We start from the raw sequence: 27743 nt of genomic DNA, 5'->3' as shown, positions 1-27743 counted from the left end.
CTGCAGATGAAGAAATGTTTGTAATTAAGCAAAATTATTAACAATTGTACCTAATTATTATAATTAAAGTCAGGACAATGGCAATAGCTGAGGTCATTTTTATGAGGTCATCTTTTAGGCCCAGATTCTCCATGAGTGTTAGGTGCCTAGATACCTCTGAGGACCTGGGCCCAAGAGACATCAGAGGTAACTGGTGGTGATTATTTATCATGTTGTAAATTCTACTAATTGAAATGTGTCAATGGGGAGAGGAGGAAATGTATCAAGAGTTCTCAGTCGTAGATTATCTGATCACCTATGCACAACAAAAAGGCACCAAGATTCATCTTCCTCTTAGCTAGAGCCTGCTCTCCACGGGGTCCATTTAGAAGCAGTTGAGCACGGATGCTGTACATTTGGCATTTTTCAACCCCTCACCTGTAGAGGATATGTGGCAATATAATCTTCAGCCTCCTACAACAGGAAGTCAGATAGCAGCAGAATCATCGCAAACTCCTGTGGCTGGAGATATTCAGCAAGAAGTGCAAACACACACATCCCCTAGCTAAGGTTAGGTGGCAGAATTATCCCATCTTCAGAAGTTACGTATGATGGCATCTTCTCTCATGATAACAAGCTCTTTGATTGTGGTGAGGGGCAGGGGAAAATAGTGAGACTACAGATGAAGAATTATTTATTTAATACTTGACTGCTTGGTGTGTGTTTCTGCAAATTCTTGGTCATTTTTAAGAATATATAAATATACATAAACCATGTCCAGTCAAATAGTGCTTCATATTAAAAAGTTTAACATATTAAGAATATGTTGTAACTTTAATTGAAAGCATCAGGGAAGATGCAAACAAATATTCAATACACTGATCCATTGTATGAAAATACAGGCTCTGACCCTGCAAACACTAACAAATGTGAATACATGTAACTGGGTAATTAGTCCCACAGAACTGACTAGTAACATTCACCTATTAAAGCATGTGTTTGCAGACTCAGGGCCACAGTTTGCAGTGAAACATATTTCCAAAGAATTCTTTGGCAATTGCAAAGTGTCAATGCACTAAATGTAAATATTTTTAATAATAGATGCAAGCGTTGTGCAAGACTGTTTTATGACCAGACAGATTGAGCATCACAATATAAAGGAGTACATAGGTAGTAATTTGATTCTAAAAATTAACTATTTAAAATCAAATGAATAAAACCATTAGAATAGTATGAATGATATTTTTCTGTTGCTACCATCCTATGTCTCCATATGTGCTAAACACAATGAAACAAATTTAAAAACAAAGTATTATGAGAAAGTTGAGGCTGCTAGTCTATGCATCACACTCACAGATATATTAAAATGATCCAAGGAAATGAACCATTAAGACATTGCAAGCAACCTCTAAGCAGAAATCGAGAACATAATGTATGCTCCTCCCAGAACACAATCCCAATATCACAAGCATAGTTACAACCAGAAATTTACAACGAGCCAGAGGAAATGTGAACTGCCACCTAGTTAGCGAAGGAAAGACAGGCGACCTGTTATTGCCAATAGGCAGAATCTGACCCCCAGATACCATAGTAACAGGGTCATAAAGCTACATACATAGCTAGATCCTGCAACACAGGAGACTAGGAAGTACAAACTAGTCCTTCTTAGAAGAGTCACAGAGAAGGCTTGTCTACACCGTGTGGCAGACGTGTGGCATCTAAAGTTCACTAATGCGTTGCACATTTATCAGATCATGTAGAACCTGGTGTGGTGTGCCCTAAAAGTTCCCTAGTGCACTTTAATGTAGCACTGTTTGAAACAGCACTATGCTAAAGCACACTAGGGAACTTTTAGTACACATCAGCAGGGGCTACACAGACCAATTCATGCGCAAGTTAGGGCAGTTTAGAAATCACACCCCCATAGAGACCATCACCAAACCATGCAGACAAGCCCAGAGCCTTTCTCCTTACAGTCTTGATACAATTATTTTATGTTGAAAGTCTTTGAAATGATGAATCAAGAACTGAGCGCAATGAGATATGAGGTGATAGGTGCATTACAGATGCATGTAAATGACAACATGAAGCTCTAAAGAGCTCTAGCTTGTAGGTGTAAGATCTGCAAGGCTTTGTCTTAACTGCCTAAAATGTATTTTTCACAGCAAGATGACAAATACACAAGAGTTATCTCGCTGTAAAATCCTAGTGGAGACAAGTTTCATGTACTTTCCTCTGAGCGAGAGGTAGGCAAAGATAACAATATGACCACCCCCCCAGTACCTGGTTGACCTTGCCTGATTTACTCAGTAAAAAGACAAAGCCTTGTCTCTACTAGGATTTTACAGCAGGTTAGTTCACGTTAGTTATGCCACAAAAAAACAGGTGTGTTTTTTAGCAGTGGAGACAGAAACTCAGACTCTCTTAAAATGGGAGGAACAGCTAACAAACCAATGTAGTGCATGCAGCCAGCTGTTGTGATACTTGTGTGCTGCTGCCATTTTTGAGAGATTAGAAATAACTCCCACCCCCACTGTATGGTTACTGCAAAGGCGGAAGGGTGTGTGGGATGATTTGTAGAGGACAAATGTTGTAGGACATTGCACTGGGTGCCTCTTGGGTATCAGGGAGATGTGGAGTTCAGAGTGTGGATTTGGACCTATCTACCTGAATAATCACTTCTCTCCCTGTTTTATACTCTTAAAGCTACAGTCAGCTGAGGCAGTTGAGCTGTGAAGCCCCCTGGTATGGGGGCGGGAACTGCTGGCAAAGTGTTCTCCATGCGGGCCTTTGAATCTTGAAGTCGCTCCCCCAAACACTGGTCTGAAGTAGCTTTGATCTGCTGACCATCAGAATACCATGTGCTAGGGCTTTGGGGAAGGGCAGGGGCATAGGGTTTTGGGTAGAGGAGGAATTGTATTTTGAGGCCTGTTAATTTACTCTTGGTGTGAAAGAGTGCAGTTTTGCTACTGGATGATTACTCTTATGGGGATGATGATTCTAAACACTTGTTGGAATGGCTAGACATGTGGCTAGGCATCTTTTGTATTTAAATCTACATATGTAAATAGAAAGCATGTCAACAGAAGATACAGAGACAAAGTATGCAGTGAAATTACAGACGCATTCAAGTAATTGGGCAGGTTAGACTCTAATAAACATGGAGTATATTAAGAAGAGGAACTCTGTTGCCTCTTGCCTCTCACCATCTCCATTTCTCTGCTGTCCTCTATTTTAACTTATCCAGTGTCAAATATTAGTATTAATCAGCGGTTCTCAACCGGTGGTACTTGGAAGAAGGCTGGGTGGTACGCGAGCCGTATTACGCCGCCGAATCTGCCGCCGAAAGTCCCCCCCCCCCCCCCACACCCTTTTTTCCCCGAATGGTACTCGGGTCAGTTACAGTGGTACTTGACCTGACTGTACCTGACCCGAGTGGTACTCGGGGAAAAAAAGGTTGAGAACCGCTGGTATTAATGATTATCTGGAAGACAGAAAGGTCTCTAATTTCTTGTGCTGGAGGCAGTGCATCTAGACAGGAGACAGAATGCCTTGGCCCATCCCTCTTTATAATGCGTCCCATCACCTTGATATGCTTGATTAGTCACGACTGTTAAATCCAAAGGGAGAATGCCTATGCCAAGACACATCAGGGTCACAAAAGAAATTCCAGCCCTCAGAACGGAATGGGCTCCATTTTCAGTCTGCAGACTTTATCAGGTTCCAGATATTGGGCTTAAATCCCACACTGCAGAAACTGGGTATTTTAATCTTCCCAAGGCTGGCCAGTTTTTTGGCTCCTAATGTTTAGTGTACACCTGGACTTTCATAACCATGCCATCTGAAATTCCACTCCCACTGCTTGGACAACTTCAGAAGCACTGGCAAGGACAGTGCAGTCTCTCAAAATGCCTGTCGTAGGTTGCCATTGGCTGTGGACTTTCATCTGGCACCCACACCAAAAGCAACCACCTTACAGCGGGTATCTGAATAAGTCGTGGATTAGGGGAGGAGGGCTAAATCCCCTGTACGCGCACATTCCTCCAGCGTTAGTACTGTGCTGCAGAGCCGCATAGCACCGGAAGACAAGTAGCTGAGGCAGTTTCAAAATCCAGCCAGCACTAGGCCAGGTTCCTAATCTGTGAAGATAAGATGTCACTGCACAGGAGCCGACGTGTGGTCTTTTCAATTAGTATATTGGTCTCAGGAGCCCTTGAAGAGCCTGATTAAAATCCTCAAGACAAACTGCACAGCAACAGAGACAAAAGACTTGCAACATGTCGTAAAGCTGCTTAGTCTTGAACTGGAGGCCTGTAGAGCGGAGAAAATACAGCCACCCATGCCTGATGGCAGAGTTGGACCAGCCTGTGAAGGAAGGGTAGAGATGTGGGAGCAGCTGCAAAATAAAACAAAAGTATTTAATGTTTCCTACCCTTATCTTCATAAACTCCGATTTAGAAAGGGCTGATCTCCACTCTGGGTAATGGAAGGCATCAGCTTTGATTTCTCCTTATTCCTGCCTAGGTGACTGCTCAGACTCTCACCCAGCAGAAAGGCATAGAAAAGAGGGTGCTGCTCTCCTTCTGACTAAGCTATGCTTCACCCTACAAAGGCTGATTGACAGAACAGCACTGAAGACTCAAAAGTCTCCTCCGGGAGGGGGGTACTGAGAGTGTGCCTCAGTAATGAAGACTAGCTGAGACACTGGAAACACTCATTACCAAACATATGAGGGAATCTATATGCACAGATTCTGTGAATGCTAATGAGTGCATTTCAGAGTAGTTCTGGTTTGGCTTATAGTTTAAATGAATCAAGGTTGAGGTTAGAATTAAATTACTTTTCTAAAGTTTACCAATAGCAGCCATTCTTACCACTCTGTATTACCCACAGCCAACACGCCTGCAGCATCTTTCTCTGATAGAGGGAGCGTCTGGGACTGGATTAACTAAGAACTGCCCATAGTCTGTGCTTCAAAACAGTTTCCTACAGTACCTTTTGTTAGGAAAGGCTGAGGATGCAGTGGCTAGAAGTTTATTTACAGCCAACAGTCCTACACATCTCCCTTCAGTGACTTCTAGTGGAAGAAGCTGGAAATATAGTAGCTGTGAGCTTCTGCATACCTACCACTCTTGCACCATACCTTACAGTAACTCCTAATGAGAGGCTTGAATAAACGTTCCTCTTCCAAGCCCAACTCTAGCAATTCCCAATTTCTTGTTCAGAGCCATAAGACAGATAATAAATAACATTCAGAAGCCTTAATCACCTACCTGGGTCTAGTCTCACCACAACAAGGCATAGTATGAAAGCAGCCAAGAGCATCTTTTTGTATGGGCTGGAACAGAAGTGGCTTGACATGGATCCCAGTGCTCTACGTAGCACTGTTAATATGGTCAAGAACTTTCGGGACATAGAGCCTGAAATACAAGGACAAGCAGTTATTAAAGGAAAGGGCAAAGAAAGGAAAACCACACAGAAGAGTAACTGGGTTCCAAAAACTATTTTGATGGGGCAGCTGTTAGAAGAGGAACACTCTGTTCATCCCTGGGTTCCTCAAGCACTTCTGGTCTGCCAGCTATTAGCAAGGATGTAACATCACATTGGCTCCTGCAATCCCTGTGATTGCCTGGTTGTGCAGCTATTAACAGAGGTGCATTGCAGCAGTCCTGGTTTCTTTCTGAAAGCTTTGTGGTAGTTTTGACTGAGGAGGAAGCTCTGGGAAGCTTGTATACAAAAGACTCTGTACAATTATAAATATTGATGTCCTGTAAGGGATGGGACCCCCAGCCACATGCAGGAATGCTCTGGAGACAAGAATACCTGGATTATTTGGGAATTCTTAGGCCTAATAGGTGCTTAAATCCCATCCATGGATTCTACAACATGGGCTCAAAAAAGGAAAATAAAATACAGAAAATTATTGGGAGGAAGAGAGTAGAAAGTTCTCACTGCCAACTGCACAAGCCCTTAAAGGATATCTCATCTGTCTGTCTTAAGTTTTAATTGCTTATTTTTACATATTTCTTCTGCGGTATTGTAGTGAGGCAAAGTGGCCTCCCTCCAAGCCTGAAACAGAGGAACCACTACACTCTCCCTGGTGGGCGGAGCCAAGCCAGCCCCGCCCCTACTCCGGAAGCAGAGGGGAGGGACAGGAAGTATAAGAGATGGGCTCTTCAGCTCAGCTCAGTTGAGCTGGAGCCAGTGAGGGAGGCAGCTATCTCTAGTTGGCTGCAGAATCCTGGGCCAGACCCTGAGCTGTGCAGCACCCTACCCTGGAGACCAAGAGTGGAGAGGAGCTGCCGTCTGCCATCCGCCATTTACCCTGAGGAGGCTGAGGACTTGCAGACTATGGAGCCACATCAATAGGCTGTGGTAGGAAGTAGCCCAGGGAAACCAGACATTAGTTAACTTGTGCTGTTGCAATACAAGCCAGCAGGTTTTGGCTGGAGCCCTGCTGAGCCAGTGGCAGCATCCCCTGCCACTGTGAGGGCCCTGGGCTGGAACCCGGTGGAGTAGGGTAGGTTGGGGTCCCTGTGCTCCCCTGCTGCCAACTCCAACCCTGGGGTGGTGGTGTACTCACCTTAGGCTGGAAAGCCTGTGCCTTGTTTGGGGCTTGTTCCAGCCAGAAAGTTGCAAGCCCCTAGACTATGTTTGCTGTCTCCTTTAGCCAGGAGGCTAGGCTAAAGACTGCTTAATTGCTTACTGCTCTGTCTCTCTTAGAAAGCTAGAGCCTAGACTGTGATTACTGCCTGCCTTAGCCAGAAGGCTTAGACTAAATACTGCTTATTGCTCTGCCCTGACCAGATGGTCAGAGCCCAGGCTGTGATTACGGTCTGGCCTATCCAGCAGGTTGACTAGCCTTTGTTTATTGCCTGATGCAACAAGTAAGAGTGGCCTCCTTCCATGCCGGAGATGCAGGGACCACTACAAGTATCTTTTAGAAACTAGAAAATAATTTTCATCCTAGTCTTTACCAGTATAAAAGATCGCTCTCTCTCACTCTCTCTCACTCACTCACTCACTCACACACACAAAATTCCTATTGAGCAAGAGCATTTGGTTTTTTACTTTGAGGTCAGAAGGAACATGTAAGAGGTCAGAAGGAACATCCCTGGCAATACTGTTAGTTAACAGTTAATACCCACTAAGTCAGCAGACGAAAGCCATGTCTACACTACAGGGACTAGCCTGACATAGCTATGGCATTCTAGCTATGCTGGCATAACCCTGCAATGTGGCTGCAGCCTACAATGACGGATGATGGATTTTCTACAGTGATAGAAAGACCACCTCCCTGAGCAACTGTTGTTAGGTCAATGGAAGCATTCTTCTGTCAACCTAGCTGTGTCTACAATCGGGGTTAGGCTGGCATAGTCAGGGTGCGCAGGGGTGTGACTTTTTCACATCCCTAAGCACCGCAGTTGGTCAACCTACATTTTAAGTGTAGACCAAGCCTAACAGCTCCCGCTGCTGCTGCAGCGGAAATGGGTACCCATGAGTGCCAGCTGTGATGGAGTTTTAAGACCTGGAAACTTGATGAAACTGAAACCACCAATCACTTCCCCTCAGGCTTTCAGTCACTACCAACCTTGGATAGGTTCAGAAAGGAAAATCGACTGTACAGTCATCCAATTGGGTGTAATAAAGAGAGAAAAACAGGTACAATTGGTAATGGATACAGAGCCTCTTCCTTCTAAAACACCAGTCTGAATCTAACCCTAGTTGATAATGAGGACTGAACAGTCAACCCATGCAATGGCAGCTTGATGATCTGTGTGAAATAAGTGAGTAACTTTCAGTTCAGTTCCCAGTGGACAAGTGTCCAAATCCCCCCAAAAACACCACTGCAACTGGTATCCAGCAGAGCAGTCGACTAAACAGACATGGGGAGCTTGGAATACTGCTGATTTCCTAGCACAGTTTGAGCTCTTTAATTTAAAAGCCCTTAAATAGTTTGAGTTTGAGATACCACCTCTTCCGCTCATATAATGCTGTCACAGTTGTGAGGCACAAGAACTGCAACTAAGTCATTGAAGATGGGAGGAGGCTATTAGCAGGATGTTCTCTGTGAAGGGCTTTTAGCTTTGAAACTTGCTTCTCTTCTTGACCTGCCAGATTTGTTGGCCTTCTGGACATGCTGCAAAGCCCTTTTTCCCCCCCCCCCGAACCTTTGGGAAGGAACCAAGCTGAGGGATCTGGAGTACATGGAAAGGGGGTTGAGATGAACTATTTATTAGCAGACAGTGGTTATCTGAGGGGGAGGGACAATCTGTAGATTGTATTTTGTTGAGCTGTATTTCGATACTGTGAGTTTTTTAGCTATAGTGAAAGCACCACGAGCAAGTGGATAGAAACTTAAAGTCTAAATACAAATAATGAATGATTTGGTCCAAGTTCAGTCACTCCCTCCTCTATACCTCTGAAGACAAAAGCAGGAGCGTGAAGGTTAGAGACAGCCTACCTAACAGCTTCTCCCTCGTTGTGACTGGTTGCTCTTCAGGGGCTGATTGTGTGTCTTCCTGCTGCACCCACTGACACCTCCTCTCACTAATGGTCTTCAGGGCCTCAAGTTGTTGCTCCTTGTTGAAAGCTTCACTGCCCTGTACCAGCTCCTCTGCCTCCACAAATTGCCCAAGTGGGAGCAACACGTGCTGCAGATGCAACTCCATTAAGGTGCCATACGAAGGCAGGCTCTGATTGGTTAGGTCTCTCAGCCAATAACTGTCAACTTCCAACATCACATGGGGCTCCTTCACTTTGCTATATAAAAGGATGCTAGAATGCAAGAAAAACAAACGTTACACTACAAACTATTTGCAAAGTTGAGATCACTGTGAGTTACCAACTTCAGGCACCTATGACTAGGACTGGACCTATATCCCTTAGTGACAATCTGCAGTCCAGGCAGAAGGGGAGGGAGTCCCTAAAAAGCAACATGAGGCAACTCCTCAGTGTATGTCTACATTGCAGCAGGGAGATCTGATTCCCAGTGGGGGCAGACAGATTTGCACTAGTTCTGGTCGAGTTACCATGTTAAGAAATAGCAGTGGGGCTGCTGCAGCACTGGTGGTAGCTTGGCCTAGCCACCCGAGCATAGACCCAGGGGCAGGTGGGCAGGCTGGGACTCGGATGGATAGCCCAAACTGTTGCCAGTGCCACAACATCCACACTGCTATTTTTAGTGCCCTAGCTTGAGCTGAGCTAGCACAAATCTGTCTACCCATGATGGGCATGATACCTCCCAGCTACAATGTAGACGTAACCTCTCATGCCAAGCTTCCTATCTTCCCCCAGCAACATTCCTGTTCTTCATCACCTGATGCAGGGAGCAAAGGTTTAGTACAGCAGTCACGTTTAAGATGTAAGAAGTTTTATCATCTTAAACACAAGCTCGTCACTGGTGGTGACATATGACCATCTCCCTGCACTTACTGAGGGCACCCTGGGGTTGGAGTCTTTGCTAGGACCACAAAATTAATGACATAAGACACATCAGGCAGTAAATTACTGGGCAGTTCTCAGATTCTTTGACTTATGATGTGAGGTGTCAGGAAGGCTGGAAAATAGAGGGGGTTTTAGTAATGGGTGAAATGCAGCAATGCAAGAAACAAATGTCCCAAGACCAGTTACACTCCATTTAAGGCTCTCAAGATGCATGTGGCTTTTCATAGCCTTGAATAATGCTCTCCACTCAGGCTTGGTTAATCATGATCCTTTGCACACAACCCACTTTCCATGCCTGCTTCCTCAACCTCCTTCTCCATAACAAGCACCAAATCAATTTCCCCCTCCTTCCTAGAGATGCCAAACCCTTCCACAACTCCATGCTCTCAGTAATAAAACTCCTGCACACCTTCTTCTAAGAAGCCTGTACTTCCAAAGGAGACCACATTGTTCTAGAAATTATCTGGAATGGTACTAGCTTGTCTTTATAAAGTACTTTTGAGATCCAGGGGTGGAAAGCATGGTAAATGATGAGTAGTTACTTTTATATGTTCAACTTCTTGCAGCACTTTTTTCTCTTCCTGCTAAAAACTGAATTTAAAAGCACACTTCTGATAAAAAGAAAATTTATCTGGAGTTTTCACAGTCTCATTCGATTCACTGATGAAGTGGCTCTTTGGCTATTATAGGTTGAGTGCCACTGCCATAGCGTTTCTTATCACAAAGATGGATATAAGAACATAAAAACAGCCATATTGGATCAGAACAATGGTCCATCTAGTCCAGTGTCCTGTCTTTTGACAGTGGCCAATGCCAGGTGCTTCAGAGGGAATGAACAGAACAGGTAACCATTGAGTGATCTATCTCCTGTCGTCCACTCCCAGCTTCTGGGAAACAGAGGCTAGGGACACTCAGAGCACGGTGTTGCATCCTTGCCCATCTTGGCTAATAGCCATTGATAGACCTATCCTCTAGGAACTTCTCTAGTTCTTTTTTTGAACCCTGTTATAGTTTTGGCCTTCATAGCATCCTCTAGCAAGGAGTTCCACAGGTTGACTGTGTGTTTGTGTGAAGAAGTACTTCCTTTTTTGTTTTAAACCTGCTGCCTATTAATTTCATTGGGTGACCCCCTATTTCTTGTGTTGTGTGAAGGAGTAAATAACATTTCCTTATTCACTTTCTGCACACCATTCAAGATTTTATTCACCTGATAGACTCTGACTCTAAGGTCAGAAGGGACCAATATGATCATCTAGTCTGACCTCCTGCACAATGCAGGCCACAAAACCTGACCCACCCACTCCTGTAATAATCCTCTAACCTATGACTGAGTTATTAAAGTCCTCAAATCATGGTTTAAAGACCTTAATGTACACAAGATCCACCTGCGAGTGAGAAGTGCCCCATGCTACAGAGGAAGCAGATTCTCCCCTTATTTGTCTCTTTTCCACGCTGAAAAGTCCCAGTCTTATTATTCTCTCCTCATAAGGAATATAGGGAATATACCCCTAATCATTTTTGTTGCCCTTCTCTGTACCTTTTCCAATTCCAATATATATTTTTTTTGAGATGGGGTGACCAGATCTGCATGCAGTATTCAGGATGTGGGCATACCATGATTTATATAGAGGCATTATGATATTTTTGGTCTTATTATCTATCCCTTTCCTAATGGTTCCTAACGTTCTGCTAACTTCAGTCAGAGAATCACAGCAGCCCAGCCCTGCTAGTGAAGAAGAGGGAATACGTCTTTCACTGTAGTAAAGCACTAGGGAGATGCTGCACTGTTTGAGGCAATGTATTCCAGTGGCGATGTTAAATCACTGCCTGACTACAGGTGCTAGATAAAGATCACATAAGTGTGATCCTTGTGTCACAGCAACATCCCTTCTCACACTAACAGGTTCCAATGTCTACACCTGTGGAAGAGGTAAGCTTGGCATGTAACTCTAACCTATCACTATGGCATTCCTTGAAAATGAAAGATGCTGCAGAAAACCAAGTTCAGCTCTGTTCTTTCATTCTGAAAAGCATCCCTCTGAACAGCTGTCCATGGCCCCCCTCTTGTGCTAGGTTGGAAGGGAGAGATAAGAAAGAAATGGGGACACAGCAGGAAAAAGCCCAACTTGAACCTCATACAACACATTACACACGTTGTGGAACTTGAGTATTTTAGGCAGAACATCTGGAAAATACAGATAATTACTCACCACAGTTCCAGAATTTTTGGAGGCAAACGTTCAGGGACCTGGTAATACTGTAGGACCCAAGACAGAACTTCTCTCCATCGGTTCATCTCTGCCAGGGCCTGGATCCCCACAATGCAGAGAGAGCACTTCACTTCCATTGAGCTGTCCAATGGACAAGATAGGACAAATGAGCACTTGTGAGAAATGCTGCTTCAAAATCATTCCCCACCCTGACGCATCTTATCTAGGGGGCTTTCTAATCCCTCCTCAGCAGCTTTTTCCCAAAAGCACAGAGCAAATTCAGCCTTTTTTGCTGGACACATTTGTCACATATCTCCAGAAGTCCTATATCTCTCAATCACACCCAGACTCCTTTTAATACTAATCAGGGGTTAAAGCAGCCCAAACAAGTCAAATTTACCTATAAATTAATTTAGACTTAACAACAATCTACCCTCCGATAATGGTTTGGTGACTAGAAATCATGACAAGGACCATTGGCATCATTATTTTAGGACTGACAATGTCAAAGACAAACAATAAGAAAGTGAGTGAGAAAGGGTTAAGGCCCTGGCTTGAAATTCAAGAGAACTGGGTTCAATTCTTTGCCCTGCTTGTGTGGAACTGGGTGAATCACTTACTTTCTCTCTGCCTCAGGCCTGGCCTACAGTAGGAAATGAGGTCAGTATAACTACGTCAGTCAGGGGTGTGAAAAATCCACACCTCTGAGCAATGCAGTTAAACCAACCTAACCCACAGCGTAGACAGCACTAGGTCGACAGGAGAATTCTCCTGGAGACCTAGTTACTGCCTCTCGGCCAGGTGGACTACTGTTGGCGTAGGTAGTGCCTTCAGGGAAGAGCTACAGTGGAGCAGCTTGCAGATAAGCCCTTAGTTCCCTACCTATAAAACAAGGATTCTAATTCCTCCCTCTCACCCTTTGTTAGTCATGTCTATTCAGACTCTCAGCTCTTTGAGATAGGGTGTGCGTTTTGTGCTGCACCTAGCACAATGGGGCCCTGATCGCCACTGGGGTCTCTGGGTGCTACTGTAATATAGCAAGTAAAATAAAAACCTAAACAGCTGCTTTCCCATGTGGGGGAATTTTTTGAAGTGTCCCTCCCTAGACTCTTAAGCTAGGTAACAAGTATAGGTTCTGTCCTTGTGACAAACCCGAACGTAATTCCAATGTTATTTTACATGCATTCTTCCAGGGAATCCTCATCTCCATGCACCTCCCCCCTTCTTAAATATGTTTGTGGGTCATTTTGTGTCTAATAGTACCTATAACAACCTCTGGACTATATTCCTGTGGAGCATAATAAACTACATCGCTCTGATGGCTTCTGAACTCCTCATAACAAGCTAAGCAGAGCTAGACTAGGTCTGTTGATTGGCAGGGCCTCCAGAGAAATGGGATTACAGACCTAAATACCTTGGAGGATCTGTGCCTAAACCCTTTAAGAGTTCATCTGCTCCAGCTGCTCATTTCTCGTACTACAAATCATAAACCTGTATTTGGTACACAGCTTTGGAAATGAAGAGGAGCAGGGGGGGTATTTTAGTCTTCAGATGGGGAGGGGGGAAATGAGCAACAAGACCAGATGACCTGTCCTAAGACACTTGGATCCTGTTTCTATGTATCTCCGTAGTAATGGAAAACTGAACAAAAATATCCCTAAATATAGTGATTTATAAAGGGTTAATAAATAGATATTTTTAGTATGTTACAGAGATATGTAATGTGAAACTCCTAGATTCCAAGACCAGAAGGAACCATTGTGATCATTGAGTCTGACCGCCACTACAACACAAGCCATAAAACTTCTCCAAATAATTCTAAGAGCATATATTTTAGCAAAACATCCAATCTTAATTTCAAAATAGTCAGTGATGGAGAATCCACCATGACCCTTGGTAAATTGTTCCAATGGTTAATTACTCACAATTAAAAATAAAACGAGAGTTCTGTGGCACCTTAAAGACTAACAAATGTATTTGGGCATAAGTTTTCGTGGGCAGAAACCCACTTCGGCATGTGATGAAGTGGGTTTCTGCCCACGAAAGCTTATGCCAAATAAATTTTAGTCTTTTAAGGTGCCATGGAACTTTCGGTGTTTTGCTGAAAACAGACTAACACGGCTACCCCTCTGGAACTCATCAACAATTTAAAATGTAAGCCTTATTTCCAGTCTGAATTTGTCTAGCTTCAACTTTCAGCCATTGGATCATATTATACCTTTCTCTGCTACATTGAAGAGTCCATTATTAAAATATGTGCTCTTCATGTAGGTATTTAAAGACTTTAATCAAGTCACCCCTTAACCTTCTTTGTTAAGCTAAATAGATTCAGCTCCTTGAGTCTTACTAGAAAGCATGTTTTCTAATCCTTTAATCATTCTTATGGCTCTTCTCTGAATCCTCTCCAATTTATCAACATCCTTCTTGAATTGTGGACACCATCACTGGACATAGTATTCCAGCAGCAGTTGCACCAATGCCAAATACAGAGATAAAATAGTCTCCCTACTCTTACTTGAGATTCCCCTGCTTATACATCCAAGGACTGTATAAGCCCTTTTGGCCACAGCATCACACAAGGACCTCATGTTCAGCTGAACATGAACCCTGAATTGTTTTTGGAGTCATTGCTTCCCAGGCTAGCATCCTGCATCGTGTAAATATGGCCTACGTTATTTGTTCCTAGATGTATACATTTACATTTAGCCATATTAAAATGCCAACTGAGTTATAAGCACATCAGTAAGTAAATGTAACAGATGGCTGTAAGCCATCTATTGACTTCTTGGACTCTAAAACAATCTAAACGGTTGATTAACCATTTACTAAAACATCCACTAAATATTCATTAATCCTTGATAAATAGAACCTGAAGTGTGATCAATTATTCCATACTTCACTTTTCTGAGCTTTTATACATTCTTATACCTATAACCATTAGTATCAAAATGCCTTGCATTCTCAATGATCTCCAAGCACTTCATATACAGGAATCACTTCCCTTACTTCTGACATGCAGTCACTGCTGGAGTGAAACACATCAGCTGTTTGTATAAAGAACTGCAATGTTACAGGCAGGGGGACTGGAATAATTTTTATAGTGTGGGTGTTGAGAGTCATTGAACCAAACTGTAAATCCTGTATATGATGGAAACCACTTCAAGGATCCCTAGTTCCAGCACCTATGGTTACACCCCACTTTAAGGTAGAAAGCAAGAAATAATGTATTACTTCCAATAGAAACAGCATGGAGGAGTTAGAAGGTAATCAAACAAATCGGGATTTGGCCAGGACACTAATGTTAACACTCCCACTGTTATAGAAAATGCTGGTACGAGATTTTTAGCTACTGCAGATGGTCAAGGATCTCTCCTTTACAGGTCATACAAGACAGCAGCACTGACCTGTAACACTTGCAACGCTACCCAGGCAGATTGAGAGGGTCAGAGGGACCAAAAAAAAAATAGCCAAAACAGAACCCCAGAAGAGATAGTAGCAGAATTGTTTCTAAGAAAAATATTTCAGGGATTCATTTAAAAATTCAGTGTGGAGGCATCCCTCAGAGTTCATGATGGAGTCTCCTAAGCAGGACCTATCAGATGTTAAAACTGATACATGAGATTTTAGCGAAGTCCCTATCAAATGTGTGTCAAAAGCTTCTCCAGCGGCCGACTGTACTCCAGTCTGTTCACAAACAAAAGCCGAGACTTTTCTGTCCAGGAGTCACCATCAGAAACAGATTCCATCGGCGCTGGGAGATAAGCAGAGTTCGCAGGGAACCGGCTACACGGGCCCTGCGTGTGCCCTGAATAACTGCGGGAACCGCCTCTGCGCCTCCATCCCAGCCGGTTTTGGGGAACAGTCGCCCCCTACCTTCCCCCCGCCTCGCACGTACCTTTCACACTCGGGGTCTACGGCCAGGCTTTCGCAGCCCCGCTCACACCTGTCCAGAGCCGCGGCAAAGTCCATGTGCACCACCAGCAGATCCGCCGCCTCCTCCAGCAGAGAGGTCGCTGGGGCTGGCACGGGAGACAAGGACAGAGGCTCGCTGCTCCGGAGGAGGCCGGCCGGACCGCTGAGTCCAGCTAAGGACACGGGCAAGTCGTTCTTCATGGTGCCCGGGGGAGGGGTGGAGGTTAGCTGCTGGGCTGGGCCAGGTGCCTTTGAATCCCGTCCCCGATCGCCTTCAGGGCCATCGATCGCTCGCTGCTGTCACCCCACGGCCGCCGGGAACTCCGCCTAGGCTCCCGAAGCCTTCCCCTTTGCAGGAGGGGCCGGGCCGGATCTTTCAAGCACCAGCCACACACCAGGGGGGGCGGATCGCTGCGCTGGCTGCTGCTGCTGCTGCAGGGGCCGTGGGGGGGAGGCTCTGCGCGATTGTACAGCGCGCGCGCGCACGCCGGGGTAGGCGGCGCGAGGACTCGGAACGTGCGTGCAGCGGCAGCCGCTGCGAGCTGGCGTCGTGTCTGGCCCTGCTGCTGCGACGACTGGTCTCGGTGCTGCTCTGCCTTGGCTGGAGGTGTGCGCGCGCTGGTGCCACACCCACCAGCCGTCACAGCCCGGAGCCCCGGCCAGCGAGGGATCCCCTCTTTGCCGCGTTTCCGAAAAGCCGGGCTGGCTCCGAGGAAGAACAGCCGCTAAGGGGAAAACCTGTTCCGCTTCAGCAGCAGCAGCGGAGGCAGCGCTCTCTCTTCCCCGCCTGCCTGCCCGCTCCGCCTAGCGGCGCTCCCACCCTGTGCAGGGGGCCATGGGAAGTGTAGTTTCTGGGGCTCGTTCACGGTTCGCAGGGAAGGTGGGCGGAGGAAGTCGGGGCTGTAACAAGCAGCACGTGCAGTCGGGTTTAAAGCGGAGCCAAGGGGGGGGATTGTGCACAGGCAGGCACGGGGGGAGGGGAGCAGGAGCAGGGGCATTCCCCCCCCCCATCGTACCCATCACCGCCCCCGCTTCTGCCCCCCGGCCCGGAATTCCCTTCCCCTAGCCGAGCCCATCCTGCCCCCGCTGTCTGCCAGCCGGGGTGGGAGTCGGGCGAGCTTAGCGCGGCTGAAGGAGGCCAGGGAGGGAAAGGCTCCGGGTGAGTCCCGCTAGGTGGCGCCCGGAGCAGGGAAGCCGGGCGGGCAGCACTGGAGGGCGCGGGCCAGCCGGCTGAGTCCGGTCCCGTGCCCCTTGCGGCGAGCCGCCAGTAAGTCTTTGGAGCGCGGCGCAGCGGGGCGCTGGGGGAGTTGTGGGGAGCCGGGGGAGGCAGCAAGGTGCACCGCCGGGGGGGGGCAGTGTTTAAAGTAGTTCCATTCGCATCCCAGCGCGCCCCCCGGGCTGTAGAGTTTACAACCAGGCAGGTTCCAGCGGCTGTGCGGAGAAGGGATGGGAAGGGCCGGCCCACGTCCCCTACGGGGCGCAGTAAAATGTGTGTTTCTCCATAATTCTTCACTGAGCAGGGATGGGGCGGCTGCGCTGCTTTCCGTGAGAGGGAGGATTTCAAAACCCCCTGGGCCCACCCCTCTGGGATGAGCCAACTGACCCTTCAGGACTTGGGACCTGATTTTAAGAGGTACTTGTGCACCCAGGAGCCAAGGAGAAATCAGCTGGAGTTCAGCATCTCTGAAAATCAGGCCCCCAGTGCCTGAAATCCTACAATTGCTGTAAAGAGGTAGGGTTTCTTGTGCTGCCTTAGGATACAATAGGAGGCATGAGGGGAGTGGTGACAGGCAGTGGCCTAGCTGGCTTTCCTTTGAATTATTATTATTATTTATTATTATTTTAAAGCATGTTCTCTGGAATCCAGACAGAAGGCCTTTTAAGTGTTTTTAAAAGCTATTGCTGTTGGTAGTTACTGTACCAGAGGGGTACATGGGGCGGCTATCATGGGGTCTCAGGGTTCTCAGACTGGAGGTTGTGACCCCTCAAGGGGTTGTGAGGCTATTATGGGGGGGGGCGGGTCACAGGCTGTCAGCCCCCATACATGCCAGTAAGGATGGCATGGCATGGGGTGGAGGGGGTTTTCACAGCCTGAAATATTTTCAAAGGGGATCCCAGCATAAAAAGTTGGAGAACCCCTGCTCTAGATAACGGAAACTGATAATCAGAGTCATCAGGAGTTCCAGGTTCTTAATCTGTACAGCTGAAAAAGGCTGTCTTTGCAAAGATTATTATGTAAGTCATGCAAAGTTATCATGAAAATTTACTAGCTTGCATGCAAGACCTTCTCACCCACTGACTACCAGGAGGGTTAGTTATATAATAAAAAAAAATTACCTTCCAAAAACAAAAAGTAATTGCTGTTGGCAAGTGGAGGAATTCAATTTTGCAAGTTTATATTATCTTATTATTTTTTTTTGGAAAATAAATGTCTTCTGTAAACAAAGACTGCTAGGTAGAGCCAATCAACTTTAAAAAGGCAGCATGGTGCACACAGCCACCGTAACTTGGCCACATTGCAAATATACGGCATGTTGTGTCCCTGAAGTGAATACTATGGCATAATACAACATACCAAATATTTTTGTTTAAATGTTATAGCTCTTGTCACTGTAAGTTTTATTACTTCTGGGTATGACTTTAAAATGAGGGTGATTTATCTAGAATTGCATGGTAAACAATGGTGAAAAGTTCCAGAGGGGTAGCCGTGTTAGTCTGTATACAGCAAAAACGAGAGTCCTGTAGCACTTTAAAGACTAACAAATTTCTGCAGGCATAAGCTTTCATGGGCTGCAACCCACTTCCTCAGATGCATGAAGTGGAAATCACAGATAAGAGGTGTGTATATATATACATCCAGGGGTAAGAGACATAACAATGGGAAGGGCAAGTGCTAACAAAGTCAGTTCAGTTAGGGTAGATGAGGCCTATTCACAACCCTTGTTAGAAGGTGAGAATGTGTGAACAGAGACAATTACTTCTTGTAATGAGGGAACCATTCCAAGTCCCTATTCAGACCCAGTTTGATTGTGTCAAGTTTGCATATGAGTTCCCGCTCTGCAGTTTCTTGCTGAAGTCTGTTTTTGAAGTTTTTTTGTTGAAGAATGGCAACTTTCAAGTCAGTTACAGGGTGTCCTGGGAGATTGAAGTGCTCTCCGACTGGCTTATGGATGTTACCATTTTTTATGTCTGAATTGTGTCCATTTATTCTTTTGCATAGTGACAGTCCGGTTTGGCCAATGCACACGGCAGAGGGACGTTGCTGGCACATGATGGCATATATTACATTAGTGGCCACACCATCAGGAGCTCATTCACCTGCACATCTACTAATGTTATATATGCCATCATGTGCCAGCAATGCCCCTCTGCCGTGTGCATTGGCCAAACCAGACTGTCACTACGCAAAAGAATAAATCATATTTGATAAAGCCTGAACCTTTTTCCATTTGAGGTGAATGGCAAAAATGCCACTGACTTCACTGGGTGGAATCAGGCCTACAATACATACATATGCCTAGACTCAGGGCATAATCCTGAGAGGTACTGAACCACCTGCACTCCTGTTTGCTTCAGAATCAGTCTCTCACACCTCCCCACTCTCTTCCCACTCCCAAACCAATAAATGTTTGTTAGTGTCAACCTGAGGCTGTTTTGACGTGATGTGATTGTGGGACGCAAGGAGGGAAAAGTGGTTATACTTTAATTTTATTTTAATAGTTTCTAGTGGCTTGTCGACTTTAAGCACCTTGATTTCTCTCTGTCCCACCCGGGGCTGGCTGGGCCACAATTTTGTGACAGAAATGTGGCTGACCTATTAAATTAACATTATAAAAAACTGGTTTAAAATTTGTTTCTACATCTACCTTGTTCTTGTGATTTTTTTTATTTTTATTTTGTAGTATTGCTTCTCCAGTGAGGTAAAGGTTGATGTCTCCCCTCTTCAGTTCTTCCTCATTCCCAACCAAAAGTGTGCTCAGAGAGTCATGCGCATCCCCTCCTGAAAGTTTTCTAATGTGAACTGTGCTACAGAGAAATGTAGGGATTATCTTGTAGTAAAAGGACTGACTGCATGATGGCACACTTGTTGCATTTCCTTCTATAAATCCCAGTATGCATGCAGTGGTGACATGCTGAAAAGACATGAGCTGCTCTGGAAGAGAGGAAGACCTGATGTTGCAAGTCTTTGTATGCATCAGAGAGAAGAGTTTTCTTGTTGTAGAATAGAGGCACAAACACGATCTTCGTGATGAGTCTCAAAGGGTTTGAGTCTCAGAGTTTGCCTTTAGTTCAACTAGAGACATAAAGTTTATCAAAATCTTTGATTTCTCTGGCCACCAAGACTTTTCCTGTAGAAGAACAAGCAAAGTCCAAACCAAAGTTTCCACCTTCAGCTCCACTGATAAGCAAAAGAGTCAAAGAAGCTGGAATCAATAGGACTAGGAGACTGCATTTCTTCTCTTTAGTCACAAGGTGTCGCCCTAGCATACATTTGCTCAACCAAACCTTTCAGCGATAAGAGCAGTGGTTCTCAACCAGGGGAATGGGTACCCCTGGGGGTCTGCAGAGGTCTTCCAGAGGGTACATCAACTCCTGTAGATATTTGCCTGGTTTTACAACTGACTACATAAAAAGCACTAGCAAAGTCAGTACAAACTAAAATTTCCTAGGACTTGTTTATACTGTTCCATATACTATACACTGAAATATAAGTACAATATTTATATTCCAGTTGATTTATTTTATAATTATATGGTTAAAAATGAGAACGTAAGCAATTTTTTAGGAAGAATGTGCTGTGATACTTTTGTACTTTTATGTCTGATTTTAAGTGAGATGAAACTTGGGGTATGCAAGACATCAAACTCCTGAAAGGGGTACAGTAGTCTGGAAAAGTTGAGAGGCACAGGGATAGAGAGCAGTTATTTTAAAGTAGCCAGACTCAGAGTTCTGGGTCAGGTTGAAGTTTGCTCCATTAGGCAAAAGCTGACTAGCTAAATTTGAGATCTCAAGCTTTCTCTCTAAATAAATAAAGAAACACTACCAGATTTGAGAGAAAGGGGCAGGGCTCGCACTGTGAAATATGTTGGATCTGGTCATATTGCATGGTTTCTTTTTTGAAGGAATTCCTGGTTCTCTTTCTATTTCTCCTCCATGATCTTCCAGGGCCCTGCATTGTGGTAGCACGTGTTTGTCTCCCTCTGAAGCCAATCAGTGCTGCTCCTTGGAAAGTTGTTGAAGGATGATGGTGTATACCCAGGCCAGTAGCTTCCTGGTGTACTAGATAAATGCAGGTTTTCCAGGGCTGCTTCTCCCTACATTATACTCCACACCATGAGATTGCCAATTATCCTTTCTTTGCCATCACTACTACAGTACCTTTTTAAAAATGATTAAATGGTTTGTCCAATGAATTGCAGTGTGGGCATTACAATAGCCTCCTTCACTACATGATCTCACAGTGTGCATGCAATAATATAAAATGCTACATATGCTTATTTAAGTATTCTAGAAAATAATGCAGTTTGAGCATAAATCAGTATCGCACAATGAGAAAACTCCCTCCTTGCCTTCCAGATGAGGCAAGATAAATTATGCTGTTTTGTATATTTGCTAATTGCCCACAGTTGTGTGTGATCATTTAATGAAAGACACTAATGCAATGCATATGCCTAAGGTGACAGAGAAAAGGCTTTAAGGGGAATTTAATTCTGATGTTTCTGATTGGGGCGGTGGTAGGATTGAAGTATTAGCATTACTGTTGCCCTGGTTTTTGCATATAATTACTGACCTCTGGGACAGAGGAGCACCTGCTCCCTTCCATAATGAGAAAAAAACTGATATTCTGCGATAACAGCACTTGCCAGACTAGATTTTAGTAGGGTTTTTAATGTGTGCTGCGTTATTTGTGTGAGACACTCCTATCCCATAGTGATGACTGCAGTATGAAAACCTAGATAGATATAATTGAGGAGGAGATGGCAATAACAAATCAGAAGATTAAACAGTTTAAAAAGGGATACGTGTTCTAATTTAGAAGAAAAACAAGTTAAAGCATCATCATGAGACTTCTTTCTTTTTACCGTTACTGGCTGTTTGCATGTTGGAAAACAACATTCCTTGCTTGAAACTATAACTCCCAGTGTGCACTGGGAAGAGAATGGGTTGTACCAGTTAGTGCCCAACACAAATTCCCAAATATGGAGAAGGAATCAATTTTGAAAGAGGTTAACAGTCATGGAATATTCCCCACTGAGAGTCAGACAGGGAGCAAGAGAGAGAGAGCATGAAAATGAGGTAAGTTCGCAGCATGCAAATATGCTGTTCAAGCTTGTCTTCCAAGGAGGACAGCCAAGAATATTTTGGTCCTTGGAAGGAGAGAGCAGTGTTGTTTTGGTAACATTAGAATTGGTTGCTGTTGGGATGAGCGTGATTTTCTAAAACAGAGATTTATTGTGCGGGGGAGGGAGGAGATGTGAGAATAAGCAGCAGGAGTAGATCAGCTGTTAAGTGACCATTTCCATGCAAATGTCCCTACTAATAAAAAACAAGGGAAAAGAAATAAAAGCAACAACAATAATATATTTATATTACAGATGCAGAAAATAGGAGAGGGAAAGAGTTATTTTTAAGCAAAAGCTTTTCATGAGATGCAGGATGATCTTTCAAGAAGCTCAGCTGGATTGGTAGGCATCAAAGTAGCAAGTGATGGAATAAAAGTTCAGTTCTGCTCTGTAAGTAACTGGGAATGTTTTTGTACTTCTCTCTTCATTCCTACAGGGGACAGTGTGGTGCTTTGAAGGCAAACCTACAGTCACCATTAATACCACACACAATAGCAACTCAACAACAGGTTCACTTATTTCATGGGCAGCTTAACAGGCAAAATTAACATACTTTGAGATCAAACAGGGTGGCTTTTAGAGAGATTAGTCCTGAGTCAGAGACAAGCCAACATCAGCATAGCGGTTTCTGGGAGATTTTCAGAATGAATCCTTGTCTACATAGGAAAGTTTTACTAGTTATTCTGGTGTAAAGCGCCCATGTGGATACTTATTCCAGTGTAAAAGTGCTATCTTTAAGCTAACCCCCCCAAAAAAGGGGGGCACACTTACAGTGGAATAAGAGTGCCTTTATGGGGGGTTATACCAATATAACTACCAGTTTAAATTCATAGGTGAGGTTATACCATAAAACTTTCCCATGTAGACAAGGCTTATCTTCTGGAAAATATTGGTAGTGGAAAAGATTGAATGACTGGAGATCAGCTGTCAATCATGTACATTAAGGGGAAGATGTTGTTTTGGGGTGTATCATAATGCATTTTGTGCCATCTGTAAGATGTTGATCTCTGCCGAGGTGCCTCTTATCTGAGAAGGGAAAGATTTCTTTTCCCTATAATTGTGATTTTTATGCAGAAAAACAAGAAATGAGCCTGAGTTGTCCAAAGGGCTTTGCATGTTTACCATCTGCAAACTCACAGGTACCGCATTTCCCCCCTCATCCAGTAGCTTAAAGCCCGTTAGACATACACACACCTGTAACAAGGCCTCCTGGGGTAAATCACTTCGAGTATTCGTCCAGATCTGACCAGCACACGGTCATAGGGCCAGAGAGCTGGGATCTGGTAATCTCTCTTTTTCCTGGTCTCTTCTGTGTCAGTAGGCTGTTAATATGAGATTAGCAGCATTAGGAAGACTTTGAGCTGAAAACACTGAGGCCCTGCAATTGAATAAGGATATATTCATAGGCCCACATGACATCAGACAGCAGAGACTGCAATATAAAGGGCATTGTCCTCTCTGGTTTACAAAGTGTAGCCTCTAGGACACGTATGAGCCATGAAGTTCTGCAATATAAAATAGCACACAGCCAATCTTATTTTTAATAGGGGAATGTGCTCCACAGAGATTATAGGTTCCAGCACACAATGTTCCATTTTGATATGAGCGTTCTTGTTCTTTGGATCAGGACAGAGGTAGAGCATTGCATACTGGAACCTGTAATTACTGTGAGCAACAGTACCGTATTAAATATAAGGAAGGATGGCTGCAATCTGCTTCATTTAATCCAAATTCGGTGTGCCCTCAAGTTCTTGGTAAACTATCATTGCAGCCCTTAGTTGGGTGAAGTTTGGATACTCTTATACCCCTGACAAAGAGGCTAAGAATGAAATCCAGATTTCCCATTTTCAGCTGTTAAAAGGATACAATCATCTTGAAATATAGTCTTTAAAAAAAAAAGGGGGGGGGGAAATCTCTGGTACTACATCTGCCCTTAAGACCACCCCACCAGTCAATGTTATTGTCACATTGTCCTATTTTTAAAAAGTGTTGGGTCTCTCTTCTTGTTGCTGCATAAAAGACCCACCCAAACAGCAGAAATGACTGTTCAGGAGAAACAGTAAAGGTAACCATACATCCAAATGTTGTCAGATGAACAAAATAAACAAACTGGAAACACAGGAAAAGCTATATTTTCTGTTTAATCTCTCTCATTTATAGTAATCTGAGGTGTTCCTTGTAAGAACATTAGGTAAAAATTCAGAAAGAAGGGTGACTTTTAAATTGATTATGCCCCTTTCTCTGTTCTACAGTGAACAAAATACCCAACAACAGTATGCAGAACTTGAGACACAAGGTTGAAAGAATAAAATAAGTAGTTTATTTTCTTTTCACTGTTTATCGTAGCAATAATGATAACTGGGCTGGGTATTTCAGAGCACTTTGGCTCAGATCCTCAAAGGTATTTAGGCTCCCAAAGTCTTTTGAAATCAATGGAAGATTAAAGCCTAAATACTTTTGTGGTACCAGGTCTTTTAAACTAAACTGGTTAGCAAGTCCCAAGGCGTCTCACTTCCTTCAGCCAGTCATTAATTGTCAGAAAATACTAAATGCAATAGTTCATTATTGCTCAGTGAAATCCTCTTTGCATTATACAGCCCTGAATCTCTCTGCTGTCTCTGAAGGTTTGCCAGCTCTCACAAATCAGAGTCCTGATGATGATTTTTTTTGGGGGTGGGGTGGGGGGGATTGTTTTCTGGTTTGTTTGGGGTTTTTTTAAAGCTCTACCTGCTGAAATTAAGTTATCTGAGAATTATTTTTTAAAATAAATGTTTGGTCATGGAAAAAAGCTGGACAATGTGAATCATAAATGTGCCAACACCAGAAGGCAAATAAAAGGATTCTGAATTGTATTATTTTTCAAATTTCATTATTTTAAAGCTAAATTCATAATTTTGGGGGGCTTAGCTGTTGTTTTTGGGGGCGATTTTTTATGCTTGGGGTTGTCAATACTACTGATTAACAAGGCTGGCCCTCGTAAACTTAGTTAGTGGGAGATGGAAATAAACTTATCACTGTAAATTATTGACATCAGAAATGTTGATTCTTGAAACTGAAGTTATATAAACAGTATATGGATTAAAGGAACAAAACCATGTCATTTTAGGCTTCTGTTTCTGTCTCTTTTTGTTGGGTCTTGTGATACTCATTGAAGGGTTAATTAAGGGTTATTTTATTAAAGCTAGTTGTTCTCTGAAGTTGCTAGGTAACAGTGCCTGGCACTTAAGATAGGATCAGCTAAGAAGGGATTGTTCTGATGCTGCAGTGCTGCTGTCTTGTGTTTCATTAATTGAGTGTTTCATTGGTTAAGTATATTGCCACTCCACATTCTGCTAGAGGACTGGGTGGATGAAATTCTAGAATAAATCAGAATTTTCCTTCTATCTTGCTCATGTAGTTGAATTTAGTTATTAATGAAAGAAGTAGTTACTTTTCTATTTTTCCTATGGACTCTTTAATATAGTCACTCCAGAAACAATATTTCTTATTTGGGGCTTCCCTCCATATTTTAAAAATCCATGTCTTACATTAGGGCCTCATTGGATTAAGAGCTCTCACCAAAGTATGTGTAAAATTAATTTTTTTTTTCTGTCTCTTTCTCTTCTCTCTTCCTGGCTTCTCTCATATCTCCCAGAAGGTGTCATAGCAATGCTGGCCGCAGATGAAGCTGGGATTAGGTTTATAATTAGTTTACTATCTCTGCACACAGTTGTTTACTTGTCAGCAATGGGAGAAGGGCACTGCTTTCTCCCCCTTGTTTTCAACTTTAAATGAAGCATGAGCCAGGAAGACCATCTGGAAAGGCAGGCCAGGATTTTCTAGACACTCTTAATTATTGCTTTCCTGCACCTGTCAATTGATAGATAAAGTAGAAGATTCCATCACTTAGTTTTACCAAACCTGAAATCATCTGTAATTTAGGGTGGAATCTTATAGTCACATCCACAATACCCTTCTCTGAAAAGTAACTTGCTCTGAGTTCAGTGTTGGTCTGAAGGGCTTAAATGTGAAGGCCTTTGGGATTCTTTGATACGCCAAAATGTTCTTAAAACCGAATCCACAAGTTTTCTTCATTTTGCATAGCGGGGTCCTCAAAAGTCTTGTTTAGAATAGGATAAAAAGGTGTCTTTTTAAAATGTTAGCTAATGATGTTTTAACAAACGTGTTTTAAAACCCTAGTGTAGACAGGGCAAGTTGTATTTTATCGCGTGGCTGGACAAAGTTAAACCTAAATACCATTTGCCTTATCTGCCATAGAGTTTTAAAAGAAGTCAAACTAACCCATTTAAAAAAAAAAACAACCTACACTTTCAAGTATAGTCTAGGTGTGCCCAAAAGGGGCAGGATTTGGCTTTAAAAAAAAGTAATTCAAACGCTGCTTTGATTAGATCAATTTCATGAAAATTAGTCCGGACCATCCTCTGAGATGGAACTGTGTGGTTGAAGGACTCCTGCCATTGACTAACCCTGTAAAACCTTACTCTCTCTGTCTGTTTCTCCATTTGTAAAATGGGAATAAATATTGTATCCTGTAACTCACAATGCAGTTGTTAGGCTTATGGCATAATTCATATTTGTAAAGTGCTTTGAGATCTTTGGATGAAAGGCACCAGCGAAGAGCAAAGTATTTATTATTGTAATTATTAACAAAATATTTTAGTTAAAGAAAATAATTCTAATGCAAACTTCTGTGGTCAAGAACCTTTTATACATTTTGGACAAATCTTAAAGGACAGGGGAGTTGGCAGGGCAAAGGCAGAGACTGGGGCACTTGTGTTACTGAAGTAGGATGTGTCCTCAATTTTATCATTCCGTGTGGTGGTGGAGGGATAATGGCAGGCCAGCAGGTGGGGGAAGGCTGTAGGTGTATGTTGGGAAGGAACATTGTACTGACTCTAGCAGTGCAAAACCAAGTCATCAGGATGGAGGTCAGTGAAAGCCCTGGGAGAGGTTATGGGAAGTGGAGAATGTTAGGAGGTCACAGTGAGTGGGAAAATGAGAATGACCAGGCGTTCATGACTGTTCGTGGCCTTGGAGATTGGAAGGGGAACTAGAAATAGCTCCAGTGCAGTATTTGTGTTCATGAATACTCACCATGCTATCATTAAATGGGTCTCTTTCCCACATTCAAGTTAAGTGACCTTGAACATTCCATGTGCACAGTAAGTTCCTTATCAATAAACTGTTCAGGATTGTTTTGTGCCAGCAGGTGTGCTCACCAAGACAAATTCAACTCTAGATAGTTAAGATTAAGACCAGCTTTCTGTTTAAAGCTTGATTGTTCTAAATACCCTAAAATCTGTACAACTAATCAGATTGCCTTGAAGTTGGTGTGCCTTACAGGGGTGCAGGGTATGGTCAGTGGTCCAAATGTTGAAGCATTTGAACAAGGCATTCCTGAGATACAGCCCCCAGAAAAAACACCTTTTCTTATTTAAAAAACATTTCTTGCAATGACTTCCCTTCCTCCCCCCCAGCCCCTCAAATAGAGGTCAAACCAGGGTTCCGGTCATTGCACCAGGGTCTCAAACACTTGAGGGCTTCACTAGCAGAGTTCATGGCACCCACTAGCCCTTTGGGGGACATCAAATTAAAATGTTATTTGAAGAAGAGTTTACTTCTCCTGTTAGGTGCCCTAAGGCTCGCACACCTATTTGCATGCCTGATGGATTATGCTGAACATGTGCAGAGAAAGAAACTAACTATCAGGAAGACTACTTCGATCTGATAGGACATGGGTGGTTCTGAGGACATGTTCTGGTAATTGACTCTAAGCAGCACCCCAGGCACTGTGAGTTCAAATCCACAACAGGGCAAAAATCTGAAGTTTAAAATAAAAACAAAAAAAAAG

The 27743-nt window shown here is 43.7% G+C and overlaps 1 protein-coding gene across 2 annotated transcripts; it reads right to left on the bottom strand.

Moving 5' to 3' along the window:
• Positions 1-698: 698 nt before the first annotated feature.
• On the bottom strand, positions 699-16372 carry PEX26 (peroxisomal biogenesis factor 26). 2 transcript variants are annotated; one of them, XM_067536157.1, is made up of 5 exons: positions 15532-16372; positions 11637-11777; positions 8444-8757; positions 5253-5399; positions 699-4375 (listed from the first exon to the last, which is right to left on the bottom strand). In XM_067536157.1, exons 1-5 carry the CDS (start codon positions 15747-15749, stop codon positions 4272-4274), a joined length of 924 nt encoding a protein of 307 aa, XP_067392258.1. In that variant the 5' UTR covers positions 15750-16372; the 3' UTR covers positions 699-4271. The 2 variants fall into 2 exon arrangements, with proteins under 2 accessions (XP_067392258.1, XP_067392257.1); XM_067536156.1 differs by having other exon boundaries at positions 699-4344.
• Positions 16373-27743: the final 11371 nt, after the last annotated feature.

Source organism: Emydura macquarii, unplaced genomic scaffold (assembly GCF_026122565.2).
Source record: "Emydura macquarii macquarii isolate MOO-44397 ecotype Brisbane River unplaced genomic scaffold, CSIRO-AGI_Emac_v2 contig_3530, whole genome shotgun sequence".
NCBI classification, from domain to species: domain Eukaryota; kingdom Metazoa; phylum Chordata; order Testudines; family Chelidae; genus Emydura; species Emydura macquarii.
The sequence above is the reverse complement of the archived record's forward strand: the minus strand, read 5'-3'. Positions and strand labels throughout refer to the sequence as shown.